Source organism: Mastigoproctus giganteus, chromosome 3 (genome assembly GCF_048544385.1).
Source record: "Mastigoproctus giganteus isolate SK-2022 chromosome 3, ASM4854438v1, whole genome shotgun sequence".
Classification (NCBI taxonomy): domain Eukaryota; kingdom Metazoa; phylum Arthropoda; class Arachnida; order Uropygi; family Thelyphonidae; genus Mastigoproctus; species Mastigoproctus giganteus.
In genome coordinates this window covers 154920983-154939103 of record NC_143577.1, presented here as the reverse complement: position 1 = coordinate 154939103, position 18121 = coordinate 154920983, and the positions used below count along the sequence as shown (strand labels likewise).

General features: G+C 36.4%; 1 protein-coding gene across 1 annotated transcript in view; it reads left to right on the top strand.

Annotated features, from left to right (window-relative positions):
- Positions 1 to 289: 289 nt before the first annotated feature.
- Positions 290 to 18121, top strand: part of atos (atos homolog atossa) — a 370092-nt gene continuing 352260 nt past the window's right edge. Inside the window, exon 1 of the mRNA XM_090369459.1 lies at positions 290 to 464. Coding sequence (XP_090225585.1) covers positions 449 to 464 — 16 coding nt within the window. The 5' untranslated portion in view covers positions 290 to 448. The remainder of the gene's footprint in view (positions 465 to 18121) is intronic.

Below are 18121 nucleotides of genomic sequence, written 5' to 3'. Positions count from 1 at the left end.
GAACGAAAAAGTCACCTGGCCAGCCTGTGTATAAATGTTATTTGTTTATAAAGAAATGCGGTAACTGCACACGTACTTTGGTCTATACAAATGGTGATTGTAAGTGGACACTTATTAGAAATATTAAGAAATAGGGATAAACAGTGGACAAAAACAGCTGATTACTTTGTCCGTGACCCCACGTGCTCCAAGTGATGGAAGATTTCTATTGGTTACTAAAGAAAGGGCGGAGCTCACGACTGGTTATGTGACTTGCTGCAGCATAACTAGGAATCAGCTGGCACTATGGGACTGGGTTTCCTTGTCTTGGCTCGTCTGTCTTGTGTATGTTGGGATGTGCTCTAGCTGCCTGTCATAGTGTTACAGTTCATGTCTACCTATTCGTTGTTCGTGTGTTTTTCTTTTCTTAGGAGTGCTGATGTGAAGTCAACAGTGAGCACTTAGAGGGATGAAACCAGATGAAGGTTAGTTTTAATTAGTACAGTGTGTGTACTTTAATACTCAGTTCCAAGTTATGGGTACCACGAAAATGCTATCTTAAGCCTAACTTCCATTTGGTTGCACAGAGTATAATCCTGTTTTACTAGTTTATGATTGGACTTTATCTGGGTGTATACAGCGTAGATCGGGATAACTAGTGTTTTACAATTTGTAACCAAAAATGCGTTGTAAATATTTGTCTTGTTAGTGGTATTTATTTGCATTTTGGTTGAGTAATGAAAATATTTAAATCAGGTATGTTTTTCTCTAGTTTTTAGAATTCTAGAAATGTTGAAGTTATCAAATTTTGGAATAACAACATTTTGCGTAATTGTTTTATTAAAAAATATGATTATTTGTTTATTTTATTACTATTTTAATTATTATTTATTTTATATATTTTGAAGCAGTTTTTCTCCATTTTCTGAGATCAGGTTTACGTTAGTTTAGTATAGTTATATGGTTTGCATTAAGAGCTTTTGATTGTTTTAAGACATTTCCAGCATGTGAATGCATAATTATTTCAGTGTTCAAATAATACCCTTGAGCAGTATTCTGACATGTCATTAATCAATAACAAAAGGCATGTTGATGAAGGGCAGCCCTAGTTATTTTGTTGTTGTTGTAGGAGGAAATATATTTGTGCTGACGTTGTTTATTTCACTTTAGTGTTCCAAGTTATAACTAGAAACTTCTTCGTATGCACCTGAGCAGCAGTATAGTATACAATAAAACTACGTTTTTAAGTCATGACGAAAATATTATGTAGGACTCTGGAACCAGATTAGTATTCAGTCATTGAAGTGTAGTCAAATATTCTCATAAAGAAGCAAAATTATTTCCTTATCTGCTCACGTTACATTACAGGAAAGTAACCCTTTTCAACAGCCATTTAGTTATTAAATCGGGCTTGTTTGTCCACGCAAGCGCGTACACACACACACATATGCGTAAGTGTAACTTTATTTTTGGCAAAATAGGGTCAGTTCACAAATGGAGGAATAAGTGGCGAAATTTTGTTTTTACATTTGGTATAACTACATTCATGAAATGAGGGTCGATCATCCTCGCTTTAGTTAGTAGTAAATAACGCAGTTGCCCCTAACGTATTCATTTTCATATACAGTATTTATGCAGTTAAACTATATAAAAATGTTTAATGGGCTTAGTGGATTATTTTTAAATTCTAAAGGAATAAGAGCAAGATAAGGTTTTAAGGTAATTTATTTGAAAACCAATGAAAAAAGGGGTATGCATTTGGTGGTTGTGCAGTCATTTATAGTTTGAATTTTTAAAGCGAAATAACATTACAAAACCAGTTTTTTGTATGAATTCACATGTTCTGGAAGAATCAGAAATAGTTGTTTGACCAGTATAACTGTCAAGTGGGATTCACAGTATCAGATCTGCTATTGGATAAAGGTTAACCAAAGGATGACTGACTTGCTGTTGGTACAGAGGTTTAGTCTTTGAAGGACCATCATCAACATCTTATTTTCTGATAGTGAACTTTTGACTTTTATGGATCTCTCAGCTTCAGCTCTTATGAATTTGCACTGGTCACATGTTAGACCAGTGCTTTTGTATATCTTCTTATGATTATACACCACCTCTAAGTAATAGTACCTGGCTATTTATTAGAACCACAGAGATTTGGACTGTATGGAACAATCCATGTAAAACTATATAGGGTAAAGAAGTCCTTGGTGAATGAATAAATACCTGGAAAAACATCTGTAGACAGATGCAGCCATGAAAGAAATATACGATGGTGTAATTGTTGCCAAACAATATAACAATTAATCTTTGTATTTAATGGGAGAAAATTGCAAGGTGTCAGTATCTGCACCATATAAAGAACCCTACAAAGGGTCAGAGTAGGATACAGGAATAGGAAATCTTCATGGAAGCTGATGATCTCAGATACTAACTGGAAAGTATGGCTGCATTAGTGCCAGGAATGAAAGCAGGTCACATGGTCCAGCGAGTCTGATTTATGCTTTTCAGTTCTGATGAAAACGGTACATAGAGAGAACCGCACTAGTCACCTTTTATGTACAACAAAGGGTGCAACTATCCTTTTATGTGCAAACAGTCCAGGCTATTGGAGGTGTAAAAGTGTTGGGCAGGTTTACATGATATAGCCTCAGTTTCCTGATCCTGTCAGAGGGTACTATGAATGCTGTGGCATATCTGAACAATTACAGATCAGGTTCACTTGATGCATAGGAGTAAATAATGTTGCATGTTTACTCCTATGGATAAGGTTACTTTAAAGATAACATTGCAGACATTCACTGTGCCAAAGGTGTGAAAGAATGATTTGAGGAATACTGGAAAGACTTGAAGCATCAGTCCTGGATTTTAGTCCAATTGTGCATTTGTAGTACAAACTGAAAAGGTGAGTTTGTTAGCACAATTCTCTGCCTATGTCACAGACATGGGCAAAGGATTGTGCATATGTCAGCTTTGTTAAATGAATGGTCCAACCATCTTCCTATCACTTCTCAACACCTTGTTGATTCCATGACATGACATGGAATCAAGCTGAGCAGTGATTTAGGCTATCGGTGGTCCAATATATAATTAGCTCGTGATTGTCTTAAATTGGCCAGGCAGTGTGTGCCTGCATAGAATTTTTTTTCTTGTACTTTATTTATTTTAATAGTGTACGCAATAAAGGAATTTATATATACCATGGAAATACCGGTAACTGTCCATGTTAAACATTAAAAAATGACTAAAAAACAGTCCTTGCACATAAAAAAAATTGTGGAAGAAATAAAAAATATAAATAAATAAAATAGCTGGGTTTTATATTAAAATGAGACTGTTCTGAACATTTGAATTTAATATTGGAGAAAATTTACACTCCAATAAAAATTTGGTAACTTTTTTTTTTTTTTTTTTTTTTTTTGTGATCAACAAAGATAAATTCAGATAATGAGGGAATTACCATTATTTATTGTTATACCATTATGCATGACATAATGGTATAACATAATGTATTATGTTATATCATTATGTATTATACCATCATTATGTATAACAATAATACCAGCCACCAGAGGCACTGATAAAGCCATGGGGGGGAGACAGAGGGAGGGGAAGAGAGAGAGAGAGAGAGAGAATCTGACACAAAAGAATATGTACTCCATGGGGAATCCTGCAAAATAGCAATTAAGAAATATAGAAGTGGTGGCAAATATGGAGACCCACTTGTTACAGAGCACTGGAAACAAGATGCACTCTTTTCACTCCCTGTTGTACGTAAACAAATTTTAATTTATTAATATTACTGAAATATGGATAGACATGGACAAAAATTGGGATATCCTTCAATAGGAAATTAGTGAACATTTTGAGAGTAAAAAATGAGGTGGGGGAGAGTAATGCCCCTCCAATCAGATATGGAATAATTAACACACAGATGAGTCAGTCTTTTATTTATTTATTTTTTTTTTTTTTGTGGTGTGTATCATACTTAAGTTGAGAGGTATAAACAAGAAATGGTAAATATCCACTATTTATTTCATAAAGTAAATAATACACATGTATTATTTATTTCATTAATTCAATTCATAAAGAAGATAATAGAATTGATGACAACGTGAATACAACTGATATGTTCCTAGACAAGATAGTGTGCGAAAACTTCAACATGCCAGTTCCCAGACACACCAAAGCACTTGTGGAGTGTGCCAATGCACTGAACAGGCTTTGCTTCAAAAGACTTGAAACACCACCTACCAGTGACAATCAAAACTTGAACATGATTTTGCATAATTTGGACCTGTAGATAATGCCAAAAATTCTTTATCTTTAACTTACTACCAACCATTATCTGTTGATTTTACTTAGCCAGAGGAGAAGGAAAAATAAATTAATAAAAAAAAATAAGAAAAATTTCTTACTAAGAAATATTTTCCCTGAATTACACTTATTTTAACTTCCCATATATTGCCTGGAAATTGTGTATTGGTCACACACACTAGCAAGACTTTTTGGATTTATTGGATGAATGTTTTGATTATCAGCTCTTGATCTGACTATCAGCAGTGATTATTCGTGCATTAAGAATTTGCAGATAAAAGAACTGCTAGGTGGTGTGGGATTTACGTAAAGATATAACCACCATCATGTGTAAAGTGAAAGGTTATTGCTTTTGTAAAGGTGACTATGGTGATCTCGGACAGTTTTTAAATTCTGTGCAGTAGGACAAACAGAAAATTCTAAATGGGAAGCATTCAAGTAATGAATCTTGGAAGCTAATAGGCATTTCATACCAACTAAGAAATACTGTTCAAGGTTTAGTCCTAAATATATGTCAGATGAACTAATGAGACTCATGGCAGAGAAGAAAAATGCATGGGACACATAAATTATCAGGTGACGCAGAAGCCTACGGTAGATATAAGCTAGGCTATAATCAAGTCACAAAGGAGGTTAGGCAGGTTACGAGAAGTCTGGCGAATGATGTAAAGAAAAACAGCAAAGACTTCTTACCAGTGTAAGCTCTAGCAGGAAGGGGATGAATCAGATTGGTCGACTTGATATCAATGGTTTGAAAGTTGATGATCCTGCTCAGGTAGCTGACAAACAATGAGTATTTTGCATCTACATTCACACATGAGGAATTCTATAGAGAATTGGGGGCCAGAGGGTTTCTTAAACTCTAATAGGGAGCTAAATGATTTTGTTAACTGAGAGGAAAGTGGAGGAGAAATTGTTGAAGTTAAACATAAAGGCATTTGGGGTGGATGTGACCTATCCAGTTACATTAAAGGAGAGGAAGTCAGCAAATCCTTACCCATAATTATGAGAGCATCCTTGGATTCAGGGGAGGTCCCCACAGACTGGACATATACAAATGTATCCCCAATTCATAAAGGGGATCAACAAGTGGCACGAGTAATTACAGATCTGTTAGTTTAATTTCTGTTCCAGGGAAAGTAATGGATTCACTGGTTAAATAAGCATTGCAGGATCATCTAGACAAGACATGTGAGGCTGAGAATGGCCTTGAGAGAAAGGTTCTGTTGGAAGTCATTACCAAATTGTTATCTAAGATGCCTAGAGGACCACTCACCTTCTCCGTGTTGTCACCACCAAATACGGAGGATGCGGAAAGGTCAGGGAATGACCACCGCATATCCCGGAGCAATATGGCCTTAGTTGCTAATGCTCCTAAAAACCAAATAACAAACAAATAACAAACCTTCTCCGTGTACGTGGAAGGGTTATTTATGAGAGAAAGATCAAGAGTGTAGGATGTTTGTTTAGAATTGTCTGGCATTCTGGTAAGTATATGCGCAATCAGTGTGAAGTTTTTAGTAATTGCAAAAGCCTCAGCACCCTGAGCAGCTGGGTCCGTGTAACTAGAAAACTGAAGAGAGCTAGAAAGTTAAGTTTCACGGAAAGGAAGGCAGAGTTCCAAGTGAATAGTGGAGTTGGGAGGATGATAGAGGCAACAGACTAATTTAACAGAATGGTGTAGAGATATTTTAAGGTACATAATATCAAGAAAAGGAGATTCTAAAGTAAGTCGTAAGTAAATCTTTAACAGGGAATATCAGAGTGCACGTATGCACAATTACCACCCTTTGAATTGGAATGTATCATACAGCAAATAATTGACAGCTGAGATGAGTAGTGGATAATTGGGATTCTGTCAGAAAAAGTATGTGGAGGTTGGCAGAGCAGACTGTAAGTGATAATGGATCATTCAGGTTTGAACTAAGACCACATATGTGTTTGAAATGAATGAGGAAGCATTTGAGAAGTTTAGATATTGTTCTGTTAGTTTCACTATTTATGATGCATTCAGTAGGTGAAGTAAAAGTATGGGGGGACATGTTGTATAAAGTAATGAAACTAGGGAGAGCATCTGAAAAGGGAGGAATCGATCTGTCAGGAGAAGTCTCGAATTCCAGGCAGCCAGTCTAGGGGTTGCCCACAAGGAAAAGATAGGGATTCTCCAGAAGCATGTATCCCATATGGATGGCTCAGAGATAAATCCTGCAACCATCTTCACTGTGACGACCTACCTCTGGGAGTCAATAAGTTCAGAGAGACGGGGAACCCCCATTAAATTCGCTAATGCTGTTGTTCTAGGCTTGTGGTGGCAGATTAGATTTCCAATTGACCAATTCAGTAGCCAATATTCGGATGCAGTGAGAGGCTTTTTAGTTGTTTGGGTGCTGAGGCCCAGACTTCTGGCGTGTACAGTAAAGGTGGGTAGATAATTGTTCTGATGTATTTCTTGATTTTCTATATTTATCAGTGATATTGATGAAGGTATAACAGGCTTAATGTCCAAGTTTGCAAAGGTTGGCAGGGTTGTTAATGACTATATGCTGCTACAGGATCTGGAAATGTTGGGCAGATGGGTTGAGAGGTGGCAACTGAAGTTGAACCTTGATAAATGTGAACTACTGCATATGTGTAGCAGTAATCCCAAAGTAACGTACAAACTGTGTGGTACTACAATCAGGGTAGTGGAGAATGAAAAAGACCTGGAGATAATTGAACAGAATGTATTAAAATGGATTTTCACTTGAAGTCTCTTTTATCCATGAAGGATGAAGAGAGTTTTTAGCCTGCAATGGTTTGAAGAAGCCCAATTCCGATGGCATTCTTCCTTTTGCTCAACCTCCACACATGAGGGGTTGTAAATTCAAACCGAGAAAGGATGATTGCAGCAAGTGGTTGGTTTTTTTTTTTTTTTTGAACAAACTTCCATCTGTTTTCGAAGTGGATAGTTTTTCAAAGAAGAATTAGACAAATTATTGGATTAATGAACATGTGATGTGGGAGGATTTCTTTTTTTTTTTTTTTTGGTTGATGCATTATAAGCTAGCTCTCTTGCATCATATGGCACTACTAATCCCTGGATCAAAGGAGTTTGGCCTATTAAAATATTCTGGAGGAAAAAGTGTGCTAGTGAATTCAGCACCGTAATGTGATATGGAAATTACAGAGAACTACTGCTTAGTAGAAAAGCTTTTGATCCTGAAAGCTGGTAAGGGCCCAGGGGAGGAGTGTAATATATCCAGTTCAAACCATTAAGGCTAATCACAAAGCCTTGATTAGATTGAGGGGATGATTTCTTTGGATTAGAGAAGTGCCAAAATATTGTCAGTCCTAAGGTTAATCTAAGAATTAAGTAATTAAATATAGGACAGCCAATCTGAATTTAGTGATAGGAAAAATCCTGAAGGCACTGATTATGAGTGCAATACAGGGGACATCTAAATTGAAATGGTTTTTGTAAGTGGAAAATCTTGTTTAACTAGTCTGAAACACTATTATAACACTGTTACTCGAGTTGGATAGAAAAAAAAAAAAATTGATATTGTTTAATGATAAAGAAATAGAACTCTTAATTCATGCAATAAGCAGATAATGTTAGTTTTTTTTTTTTTTTTTTTTTTAAATTATTATTAGAACCTATAGTACTGGAACTCCAACTGCATTCTATAGTATAGGGTTGGAGGTTGAGAAGATGAAAGAAGATATTTGTTGACATTAGACTTGAACTTCTGTAGATTGTAATTATCAGGAAATACTTTAGAGGGAAGGTTGCTCCAGAAAACAGAAGTTGAATGAATAAATGAGGAAGAAAAGTTCTGTGAGTTTGAAGTTGGACAGTAAAAGGATGTTGAGTGGTAATGGCACGTGTTTAATTTCTAAGCATAGTTTATTTACTCTAAAATAAGTTCCAAATATCCAGAGAATCTTTCCTTAAATCTGGCATTGTTTCTATGTCTTTGTGCTCTGTTATCAGGTCTTCCAAATAATGGAACTTGAAACATTCAGAAACCTTTTCAGATTAAAGGGAAAATTATCTGGCTATTGTTAACTTATATCATAGTAATTGTACCACATCAAAGAATCAAACTAATTTTGTATGTTTCTTTATTGCATGAAGTTTAAATGTTTTATTGCTTTAAAGTTAATTATCTAATCATGCCATCACTTTCACACAAGATCTTTGGCATTGTTTATTTTGACTTTTACAAATTACTGGATGGCTACACGGCAGTTGGGAAGGGTTATATTTATGGTTATTAATATCAGAACAGCGCTTGGACTGCTGTTTCAGATTTTCTTAATGATGAAATGATTTACAGGTGTGGAGATTGGAAGAGGGAATTAATGACCAATAACTTGGATAGTGTCAAGGGATGGTCAGATAAGTGGGAACTGTCTGTCTGAAACTGCAGGATTTTAACTTACAAAAGAGATAAATTAACTCTAGATGTACCTGTGGTCCCCAAACTCTAAAATAAAACATATTTTATTTATATAATATGGATGTTTCTACAAATGAATTAGTGATACCTAGCAAGTGTAGTGAAACCTTTGTCTCTTTACTCTAAGACCCCAGGGGCTCACATCTAGTGAATATGGGCTTGGCACACCCAGGGTCCTGAGCTGAATATCATCATTCTTCTTTTTCTTGGTGATTTTCTCTCTCTCTCTCTCTCTCTCTCTCTCTCTCTCTCTCTCTCTCTCTCTCTCTCTCTCTCTCTCTCTCTCTCTCTCTCTCTCTCTCTCGGGGTAATTCAAAATTTTTTTTTTTTTTTTTTTTTTTGGCTGGTGCAGCATAAGCCTCAGGCTTCCTTGCACTCTATGGTTAATAATAATAATCTTTTGCTGATGTCAGGAAAAAAAAAAAAAAAATTGAAGCCTTAGCTAAAATGATCACTCATTTCAAACCATTTTGAGTCGACCAGGCTAGCCGGGTGGGTAAAGTGCCTGTCTGGCAACCAAAAGTTGCGGGTTCGAATCCTGTCTCAGGCTTGGATCAGAGTAGAAAATGCAAAAACCTTGGGAGGTGCAATATGGCCACAGAAGCCAATGCGCCAACAACTAACAAGAAAAAAAAAAAAAACATTTTGACAAATGAACATTGCCTTAAACTGTTGATTTGCATTCCACTTAACTATAGATAATTAAAAAATAGATATTTCTTGGGCCATAAATCAATTTAAAACATTTGAAGTTGGGTCTGTTTTCAGCAGAAGTGAATATTGCATACTTTCAACTCTGTTCCATAATTATTGATTATTTGTTTAATTTTTAAGAGCACCTACTTCTGCGGTTGAACTGAGCCCTAACTGCTAGAAATAATTTCATGGTACTAGGATTAAAGTAATATAGTAAAAGCTTACTTTTCACACTTTGGGGTGGCTATTTGATGAAAAGCTACAATATAATACAATTGTATAACAATGTATTCATAATAGTTTCGTTTTAAACAGTATTTTTATTTTATTTTTTCATTTTATATCAAACAGTGGTAACAGTATCATATGAGAAAGATTAAAAGAAGAGATATATGAGAAGTACCCAAGTCTAGATCTTAACTACTTGCATAGCATCACTTTATGGCTAGGTAAAATTGACAGAATCATTGAATATTATCCAATAAATAAATCTTTATTGAACTCTGAAATTAACCCATTTTTTATGGGTTTTATCAGAACTCTGTTGTGTAAAAAAAAAACCCTTATAAGTGTGTTAGTTATTCTCAGGTGAGGATTACATGGTTATTGCTCCCAGAAACTTATCTTTTGTGCAGAAGTAGCAAATTGATCAAAGCACAGTGGTTATAACCATTGTCCACCATACTGAATGAAAAGGTCTTAGATTGATTTCCATCATTGACATGATGAATCTTTTGTAATAACAAGGAGGTGCTTTTGAAAATTGGTGAAAATTAATTTTCCAAAATAGTTACATTATAATAGAGGGAACTTCTTTAGACTTTGAAGATTATAAAGCAAAACAGATGATCTTCATTAGTACAGAATATTAGTGTATGAAAGTGGTTGACCTATTACTATTTAAAAGATCAAAAGTTTTTAATATTTTCAACAGCATTTCTCTATTCAAAATATTGAAAGAATTCATATTTGATTTTAGAAAGCATTTCCAATCTATTGAAATAAAGCAAGTAATTTATTTGCCACAGATGATACTATTTTATGAAGCAAAAAAATAATGCTAAGAAACAAAAAAAAAAAAAAGTGAATTATTATTAACAGATAAAAATCTATTAACTAATACCACTTTATTTGTAATTTAAATTGATAAAAGGATTGAAAGTTAGTGATTTCAATAAACATTTTCAAATAACTGTTGGCCTAAGAATGTGCTGGTCCCACAGGAGGTAGCTATTATTGGTGACTGTTGTCAGAGAATGGGGAATATATTGTATAAAAAGGATAGGTGGAATGGGACCAAGGTATGTCTGCCAAGAGAAAAGGTTGATGACACTGTAGAGCAGATATCATCTTTTAAGTGCACCAAAGGTGATATTGTTGTACATGTTGGCACTAATGATATTGAGACTAAATCTAAGAACTTGCTTAATAAGTACAGGGCAGTGTTGAGAAAAAGTTACCAGTTACAGTTAAATTTGAAAGTGTCTGCAATTCTGGCCAGACACGATAAGAGGGAGTACACAAGAAGAGCCTTATCGATCAATTTGGCCCTGGGGAGAATGTGCCAGGTTCATGGGGAAGAATTTTTCTTAGCATGGTCTGTGATTTTTAACAGGAAAGACTTTTTTTACAGTGATGGGATACACTTTAATAGAAGAGGTGCAAGAAAATTTTGCTGATACAATTGAGGCAGTGATAGCAGGCTGAAAAACTGCTATCTTGGGGAAGGGGATATACACACAATTTGATAGATTAACTAGAGCTGAAGGTAGAGGAGAAAAGTGATTCTTGAACTGCTATTATTGAAAATGCAGCAGCCTGGAAAGCAAGGTATTGGGAATTTCAATCCCTGCTGTGGGTGGTCACGGAACAAGTAAATATGTGGGCTATATTAAAGTAACTAAGAGCAAGAACAGGTGCATGTATGCTAATGCTAGAACACTGTAAATAAATTTGAACTACTGATTAAGTCATCAAATGCAGACATTGTGGGGATATCATAAATGTGGTGTCACTCAGATATAAGGGATGTAGATATTGAATATGTGGTATACTATGTACAAAGACAAGGCAGAACAGGAGCGAGGTTATGCTCTTAGTTAAGAAGCATATTAAATCTAAGGCAATGCATCTAGTTGATATGGGTGGCCAGAGCAATATCAAGTCAGCTTTATGTGACTCGATATTGCTCAGTGATTATGCAAATTTCATTTGCATAATCACAGGCAACAAGAGAGCGCTGATCTTAATTTGATTATCAGCAATGATTCTTCATGTATTAAGAATCTACAGATAAAACTACCACTAGGTGGTAGTGATCACAGTGTACTGATGTGGGATTTACTTAAAGATGTAACTACCATCAAGAGTAAAAGGAAGGGTTTTGCTTTCATAAAGGAGACCACAGTGGCTTGGTCTGTTTTTAAATTCTATACAGTGGAACTAATTAATGATATTGTAAATGGGAAGCATTCAAATAAATCCAGAATAATCAATCATCTTATGAGATGTGGCAGAGAAGAAAAATGCATGGTTGCATATAAATTATCAGGTGATACAGAAGCCTCTGCTTGATATAAACTAGTCTGCAATGAAGTCACAAAGGTGGTAGGCAAGCCAAGGTGAATTATTTACTTATGTAAACACTAAGAGGAAGGGGTTGAATCACATCACATTGGTCCACTTGATATAGATTCATGATCCTGCTCAAGTTGCTAACGAACTGAATAGGTATTTTGCATCCTTCATTCACACGTGAGGAATTATTTAGGGAAGAGGATTCTAGAAGTATACCAAACTTTAACAGGGAGCTAAATAATTTTCCAATAACTGAGAGGAAATTAGAAGAGAAATTATTGAACACACACTCCCCAAAAAGGAATGGAATCTATCCAATTATATTAAGGGAGACAGCAAAGAGGGTTAAGCGAACCCTTAATTATAAGAGCAACTTTGGATTCAGAGGGCTCTGTGGACTGGAGATGTGAAAATGCTTCTCCGATTCACAAAGGGGGCTCAAAGAATGACACGAGTAGTTAAATCTGATAGGTTATTGCTAGTTAAAGAAGTGCAGGACAAATATACTTCAATCACAGCAGGGACAAAGCAATGACAAAGGAAGTGGATGCAAAAAATCAATTTTGATATTAAATTGACTGAGATATTAATTCCTTTTAACCCTTTGCTGTTAAATTGCTTCTAACCGACTCCACTTTTTTTAATAATGAAATTTTCAGGCATTATATTAGTGTGGTTAGTATTATGCAGAAGTGAATGGATAAAATTTCTCTACTTTGCGTCAAGTTTTTTGAGTGAAACTAGAGAAAAAAAAAATAAAAGTGAAATTTCTGTTAATTGGACTCCTCTGTATATAAAATTTTTGCTAGAAAATTTGAGTGGGGGCTGAGACTACTTTGGCAGGAATCATTTAGAGAAAGTTGTCTTGCTGTAGGCTATATCATCTTATCTGAGAGAAGTTTTTTTTATTTGAAGTTAGGGTTGCAGTTTATATCTCCAAAGTGTATTTTGTCTGTAAATTGTGTTTTCTGATTGGGTTATCTTTTTCAGTGGACAAAGAAACCAAATTACCTTTTTTTTAAAACCAAACTAAGTTAACTTAGCTGGGTGATAAAAGTAATTACATTTAGTTAAAAGTTATTTTGAAATGTAACTAATGAAAGCCTGCTTTGTTGAAACAGTTCCTTATGCCGTTTGCGTCAACAGAATCCTAAGTAAATATTATAAAGTGCATTGCATCCAACATCGAAATTTTCTTCAGCATTGCGTGTACAAAACCCAGCCTCTTTTTATAATTTTGTTTCACACCGAATTATACCTTGATCAAGGGGCTTAAAGGTGACTTGGCTAGTGGGAACGCCACCTTATCATGGAGAGGGAGCTTCTTGACATTGATGCAAGTGATTTGAGATGCATTTTCTCTTGTTGCTGATATAAGGTGTCTGAGGGATGGGCTCCACATGTTGATCTACGAAGAGTAAAATTTTTCTCTGCTTTGACTCCATTTTGTAAAGAAGTTTTTAAAAATGGGTGTATGGAAGTTTCAAAAGTGGACATGTCATCCCTGTCTTAGTGTTTGAGTGATAAGTGCAAGGAAAGATGCACCCATTCTTAAAACGTGGGCAGCTTCTTTCCTTCTCACTGATGATGCAAGCTTCTCCGTTCCACTTTCGTTATAGTATAATTAGACTATAAGCTTTTCCTTGCTCAATAGTAACCCATTGTGCTTCTCACTTTTGAACTGCAGTGCTTTTTTTTTGGGTAAAAGGTTGGAAAATAGTCCATTCCCATCTGCATTGAAAACATTCAGAGTGGTATTCTTTTAGGATGGCTGGAAGATTTTTACACATCCACTGTCCTACACTAGCGCCTTCACTGTGCACACAGCAGGACACAGGATTGTGCCTCTTAGATTTTTATTTATTTGACATCATAAAATCATCTGGTCCCATCTTTTGAGCTAAATCAGCTGCGTTTGGCTGAACCACTTCTGTCTACTGGTATGTTTGATGCATGGACTGCTCAAACCACTTCAGACGCACTTCGTTGAGCCTTGCATGTTTTCCTTCATGCACTTCATTTCCTTCATTCAAAGAGGCTCTTGCCTCTTTGAATGCAGTTTAAATTTGCTCCCTTTTGGACACTTATTGAGTGTAGAATGAGGAATATTCAGCATTTGCACGATATCCACACATTGTGTAAGGGTTACTGTCCACTTATGATTTTTCAGTTTTCCAGAGGAAGCAATATTTGTGATGTGCTTGTGCCAGGAGGGAGATTAGAAGTTGGAGTAATCCCTAATAGAGACGTGATCTTGTCTAGAGATCTGAGTGTCATCAAAGATAAGCATAATAGCAGTAGATTCCTTTTTTGCAAAGCATTCCTATAAGCTCTCCTTTTTCTAAGGTGTAAGACAGGACTCAGTTTTAGAAGATTTGAAATTAACGAACTTATTTTTGCCCCATTCAAGAATTATCTGGAGATCAGAAATTTATGGAATTGGTGCTGGATATTCAGAAGGATGAAGCAGTATGTACTCGGCAAAGTTTGTTAAGTTGTAAACTGGAATGCAATGTGCTGTCATCAGCAAAACTATGGATAGGATTTCCAATCAGTGAAGGAAGGTTCTTAATGTAAAAGATAGAGTGGGAGCAAGAACCATGGTGAGAGAAAGTTGTTGTTGTTGTGATGGGGGTTTAATGGCGCACGAGCTGCTGGGGCTATAGTGTGCCTATTCATAGGAAAATAATAAAAATCAAATTTCAGATAGAATCAATTTATGGTTTAATAGAGTGATGTTTTAAAATTTATGATACAATCCAATTTTTTTCAAAAAAGAGAAGAATTCGTTGATGTTTGCATCGTCACCTATAATATTTTTTAATGTCTTTGGTTCCGGAAGATTTTTTAGGGAAAAGAGGATGGATATTCTGCCCTGATCATAGTGAGGGCAGTCAATGAGAATGTGTTTGACTGATAAGTGTGAGGAACAGTGTGAACAATGAGGAGGATCCTCATTGTCCACACTGTTCACTTCTCTTATGATTAGGTGAAGGTGAGTCAGATATGTATGTCCTATCCGTGCTCGTGCAAGCACTACTTCTTCTCTTCGTACTGTTTTGGTGCTAGAGTGCCAAAGCTATGGATCCTGTTTCAACTGATAAAGTTTATTATTGCTTTGGGTGTGCCATAACTCTTTCCACATCGCAAGACATGTTGTTTGTATGATATGATTATTGTCATAGATTGGAATAGGAGCAAAGGTTAAATCATAAGTTGTTGGATTTTTGGCAGTTTTGTCAGCGAGTTCATTCCCTTTTATCCCCGCATGGGCTGGGATCCAGCAAAAGGTCACTGATTGATGACGTTCCTCAATTTTTAATAATAGGCTTCTGATTTGGTTTAATATAGGATGAACCTTATAAGAAAAGTTTTGTATTGCTGTAATTGAGCTTAGAGAGTCAGTGTATACAATATATTTTAGAGATGGGTAGAGATTCAGGTTTTCTAAAGCTAACTTTATTGCATGAAGTTCTGCAGAGAAGCTGCTATACTCAGGTGGAAGGGAAGCAGAAATGATTGTAGAGGGAAATACTGCTGCTGCTCCAACAGCTGAGTGTGATTTGGAGCCATCAGTATATATTGGCAATAAACTAGCATATTTCTGAATATGGCTTGCATGGAGTTGTTTCACGTTGAGTGACGGTAGAAGATTCTTCCCCCATTTTTTAAGATAAGTATCACACGTTAATTGTGGAGGAGGTGTCCAAGGTGGGCGAAGGCATTTCACTACATCTAGCCTGTTGACATTAGGAATATTCCAACTCTGTGTTACTTCAATTAGGCGTAAGCCTGCCGGTCTTATTTTACTGGGTTTGTTTCTATAAAGGTTTTGCAGTGGTGGATTAAAGAGATATGGCCCAATAGGATGCTGGCAGCAGTTTTGTATTCGGGCTGCATACTTAAGAAGTAGTGTTTTCCTGTGGAGACAAAGAGGGGGCTCATGTGCTTCAATATATAAACTTTGGGTAGGGGATGTCCTGAATGCGCCAAGGGCAATCCGCAGTGCACTATGCTGTATAGGGTCTAACCAGCGTAGTGTACTCTTTTGGGCAGAATCATAGATTGGAGCACCATAATCCAAACGGGATCTGATCAATGCTCTATATAGCAGAAGCAAAGATGTATGGTCTGCTCCCCAAGACATTGCAGATAAAGCTCTCAGTATGTTCAGTTTTTTAAGGCAGGAAGTACGTAGCGATTTAATGTGCTCAAAGAAATTTAATTTTCTGTCAAGGATTAATCCCAAGAATCTGATATTGTTGGTCACTGGAATGGTAATATTTGACATCTGAAGTTCAGGATCTGTATGCATTTTTCGTTGATTACAAAAGTGGACTGCAACAGTTTTCTGCTGAGATAGACGATAGCCATTGAGTCCTGCCCACCTTTGCACCTTATTCAAGGATAACTGCAGTTGCCGTTCAATGGATCTCATATTCTGAGAATGGCAAGAAATGGATAGATCATCCGCATAAAGATAGGTCTCAACTGTATTTGGGAGTTCTTTTGTTATAGAATCAATTTTAAGGGTGAAGAGGGTTGAACTCAATACAGAACCTTGTGGCACTCCTTCTTCCTGTAAAAATGTCATAGAAAGTGAGTTGTGGTATCGAACTTGGAACGAACGATTCTGGAGAAAGTTTCTGATGAATATAGGAAGGTTGCCTCGTAGACCAATGGCATGGAGGTCGCTGAGTATGCCATGATGCCAGGTAGTGTCAAATGCCTTCTCTATGTCAATGGAAACCAAAAAGAGATGTTCATTTTTTAAGAAGGCATTGCGAATTGCAGACTCTGCCTTAATCATGAGATCTAAGGAGGACCTGTTCTTAAGAAAGCCATGCTGATTATTACTCATTAGGTGTTGTGTTTCGATGGTCCAAACAAGTCGATTATGAATAATTTTTTTTCAAGTAATTTACCGAGGCAACTGGAGAGGGAATTTGGTCGGTAATTGTATGGCCTTGTAGGGTCTTTTCCAGGTTTCAAAAAGGCAAGAACTGTGGCATGATGCCAAGAGATGGGATAAATGTTTTCCATAAATATTCTGTTATAGTAGACTAGTAGTATTTGTAAATTTTTGTCTCCAAGGTTTTGTAACATGATATAAGATATTCCATCTGGCCCAGCAGCACCGTTGTGTGTCGTTTTCATGGCATGTAGAAGTTCGTGATATTGAAGAGGCTGGTTATACGGAAGGAAAACAGAGGTTCGAAAGTTTATGGCTCATTCTTCAGTCTTGGTCTTTATTTTCTGAAAATTCGCAGAATAATTTGAGGCCGCTGAAACTTTAGCAAACGTTTTGCCCAAAGCATTTGCTATGTCCTCAGGAGCAGAGAGTTCCTGCCCATTCCATGAAAGAATTGGTGAAGGGGTTGTTGGGAATTTTCCAGAAATCTGTCTGATTTTCTTCCATATTAACCTGGAGTTAGTGTTTCTCTTTATGGTAGATGCAAAATGAATCCAAGAATTCTTCTTGGCTTGCCTTTGAATGAGACGTGCTTTCGCTCTTAGCTTCTTGTAATTGATTAGATTAGTCGTGGTTGGTGATCTGCGAAATAGATTCCATGCTTTATTTTTTAACTTCTTTGCTTTAGTGCAGTCCACCAATAGTTATGGTGCTGTTGGGAATGAGGATTCAACAATGGAATTGAACACTTAGCTGCAGATAGTATGTGGAAGTGATATAATCTATGGCTTCATCTATCGACTGTGTACGTATATATTGCTCATCCAGGGTGACAAAAGATTGAAATTTGACCCAGTTGGCTTGAGAGAACTTCCATTTCCTGCAGGGATTGACTAATGGTGGTTGTGCAGTGAGCAGATCACAAATAATGGGAAAATGATCACTGCCCAAGGGGTCATCTAAAACAGACCATTCTATGATTGGAAACAGAATCGGGGAACATACTGATAGATCGATTGCAGAAGTTTGTCCAGTTGGTAATTGTATGTGAGTGGATGCACCAGTATTAAGAACAGTAAGGTTTTGTTTGTCTAGGAAAGTTTCAATTAGTCGGCCATGTGTATCTACTTTTGCTGATCCCCATAAGGGATGGTGGCTATTGAAATCACCCAACAGACAGACCGGGGGTGGCAATTGCATT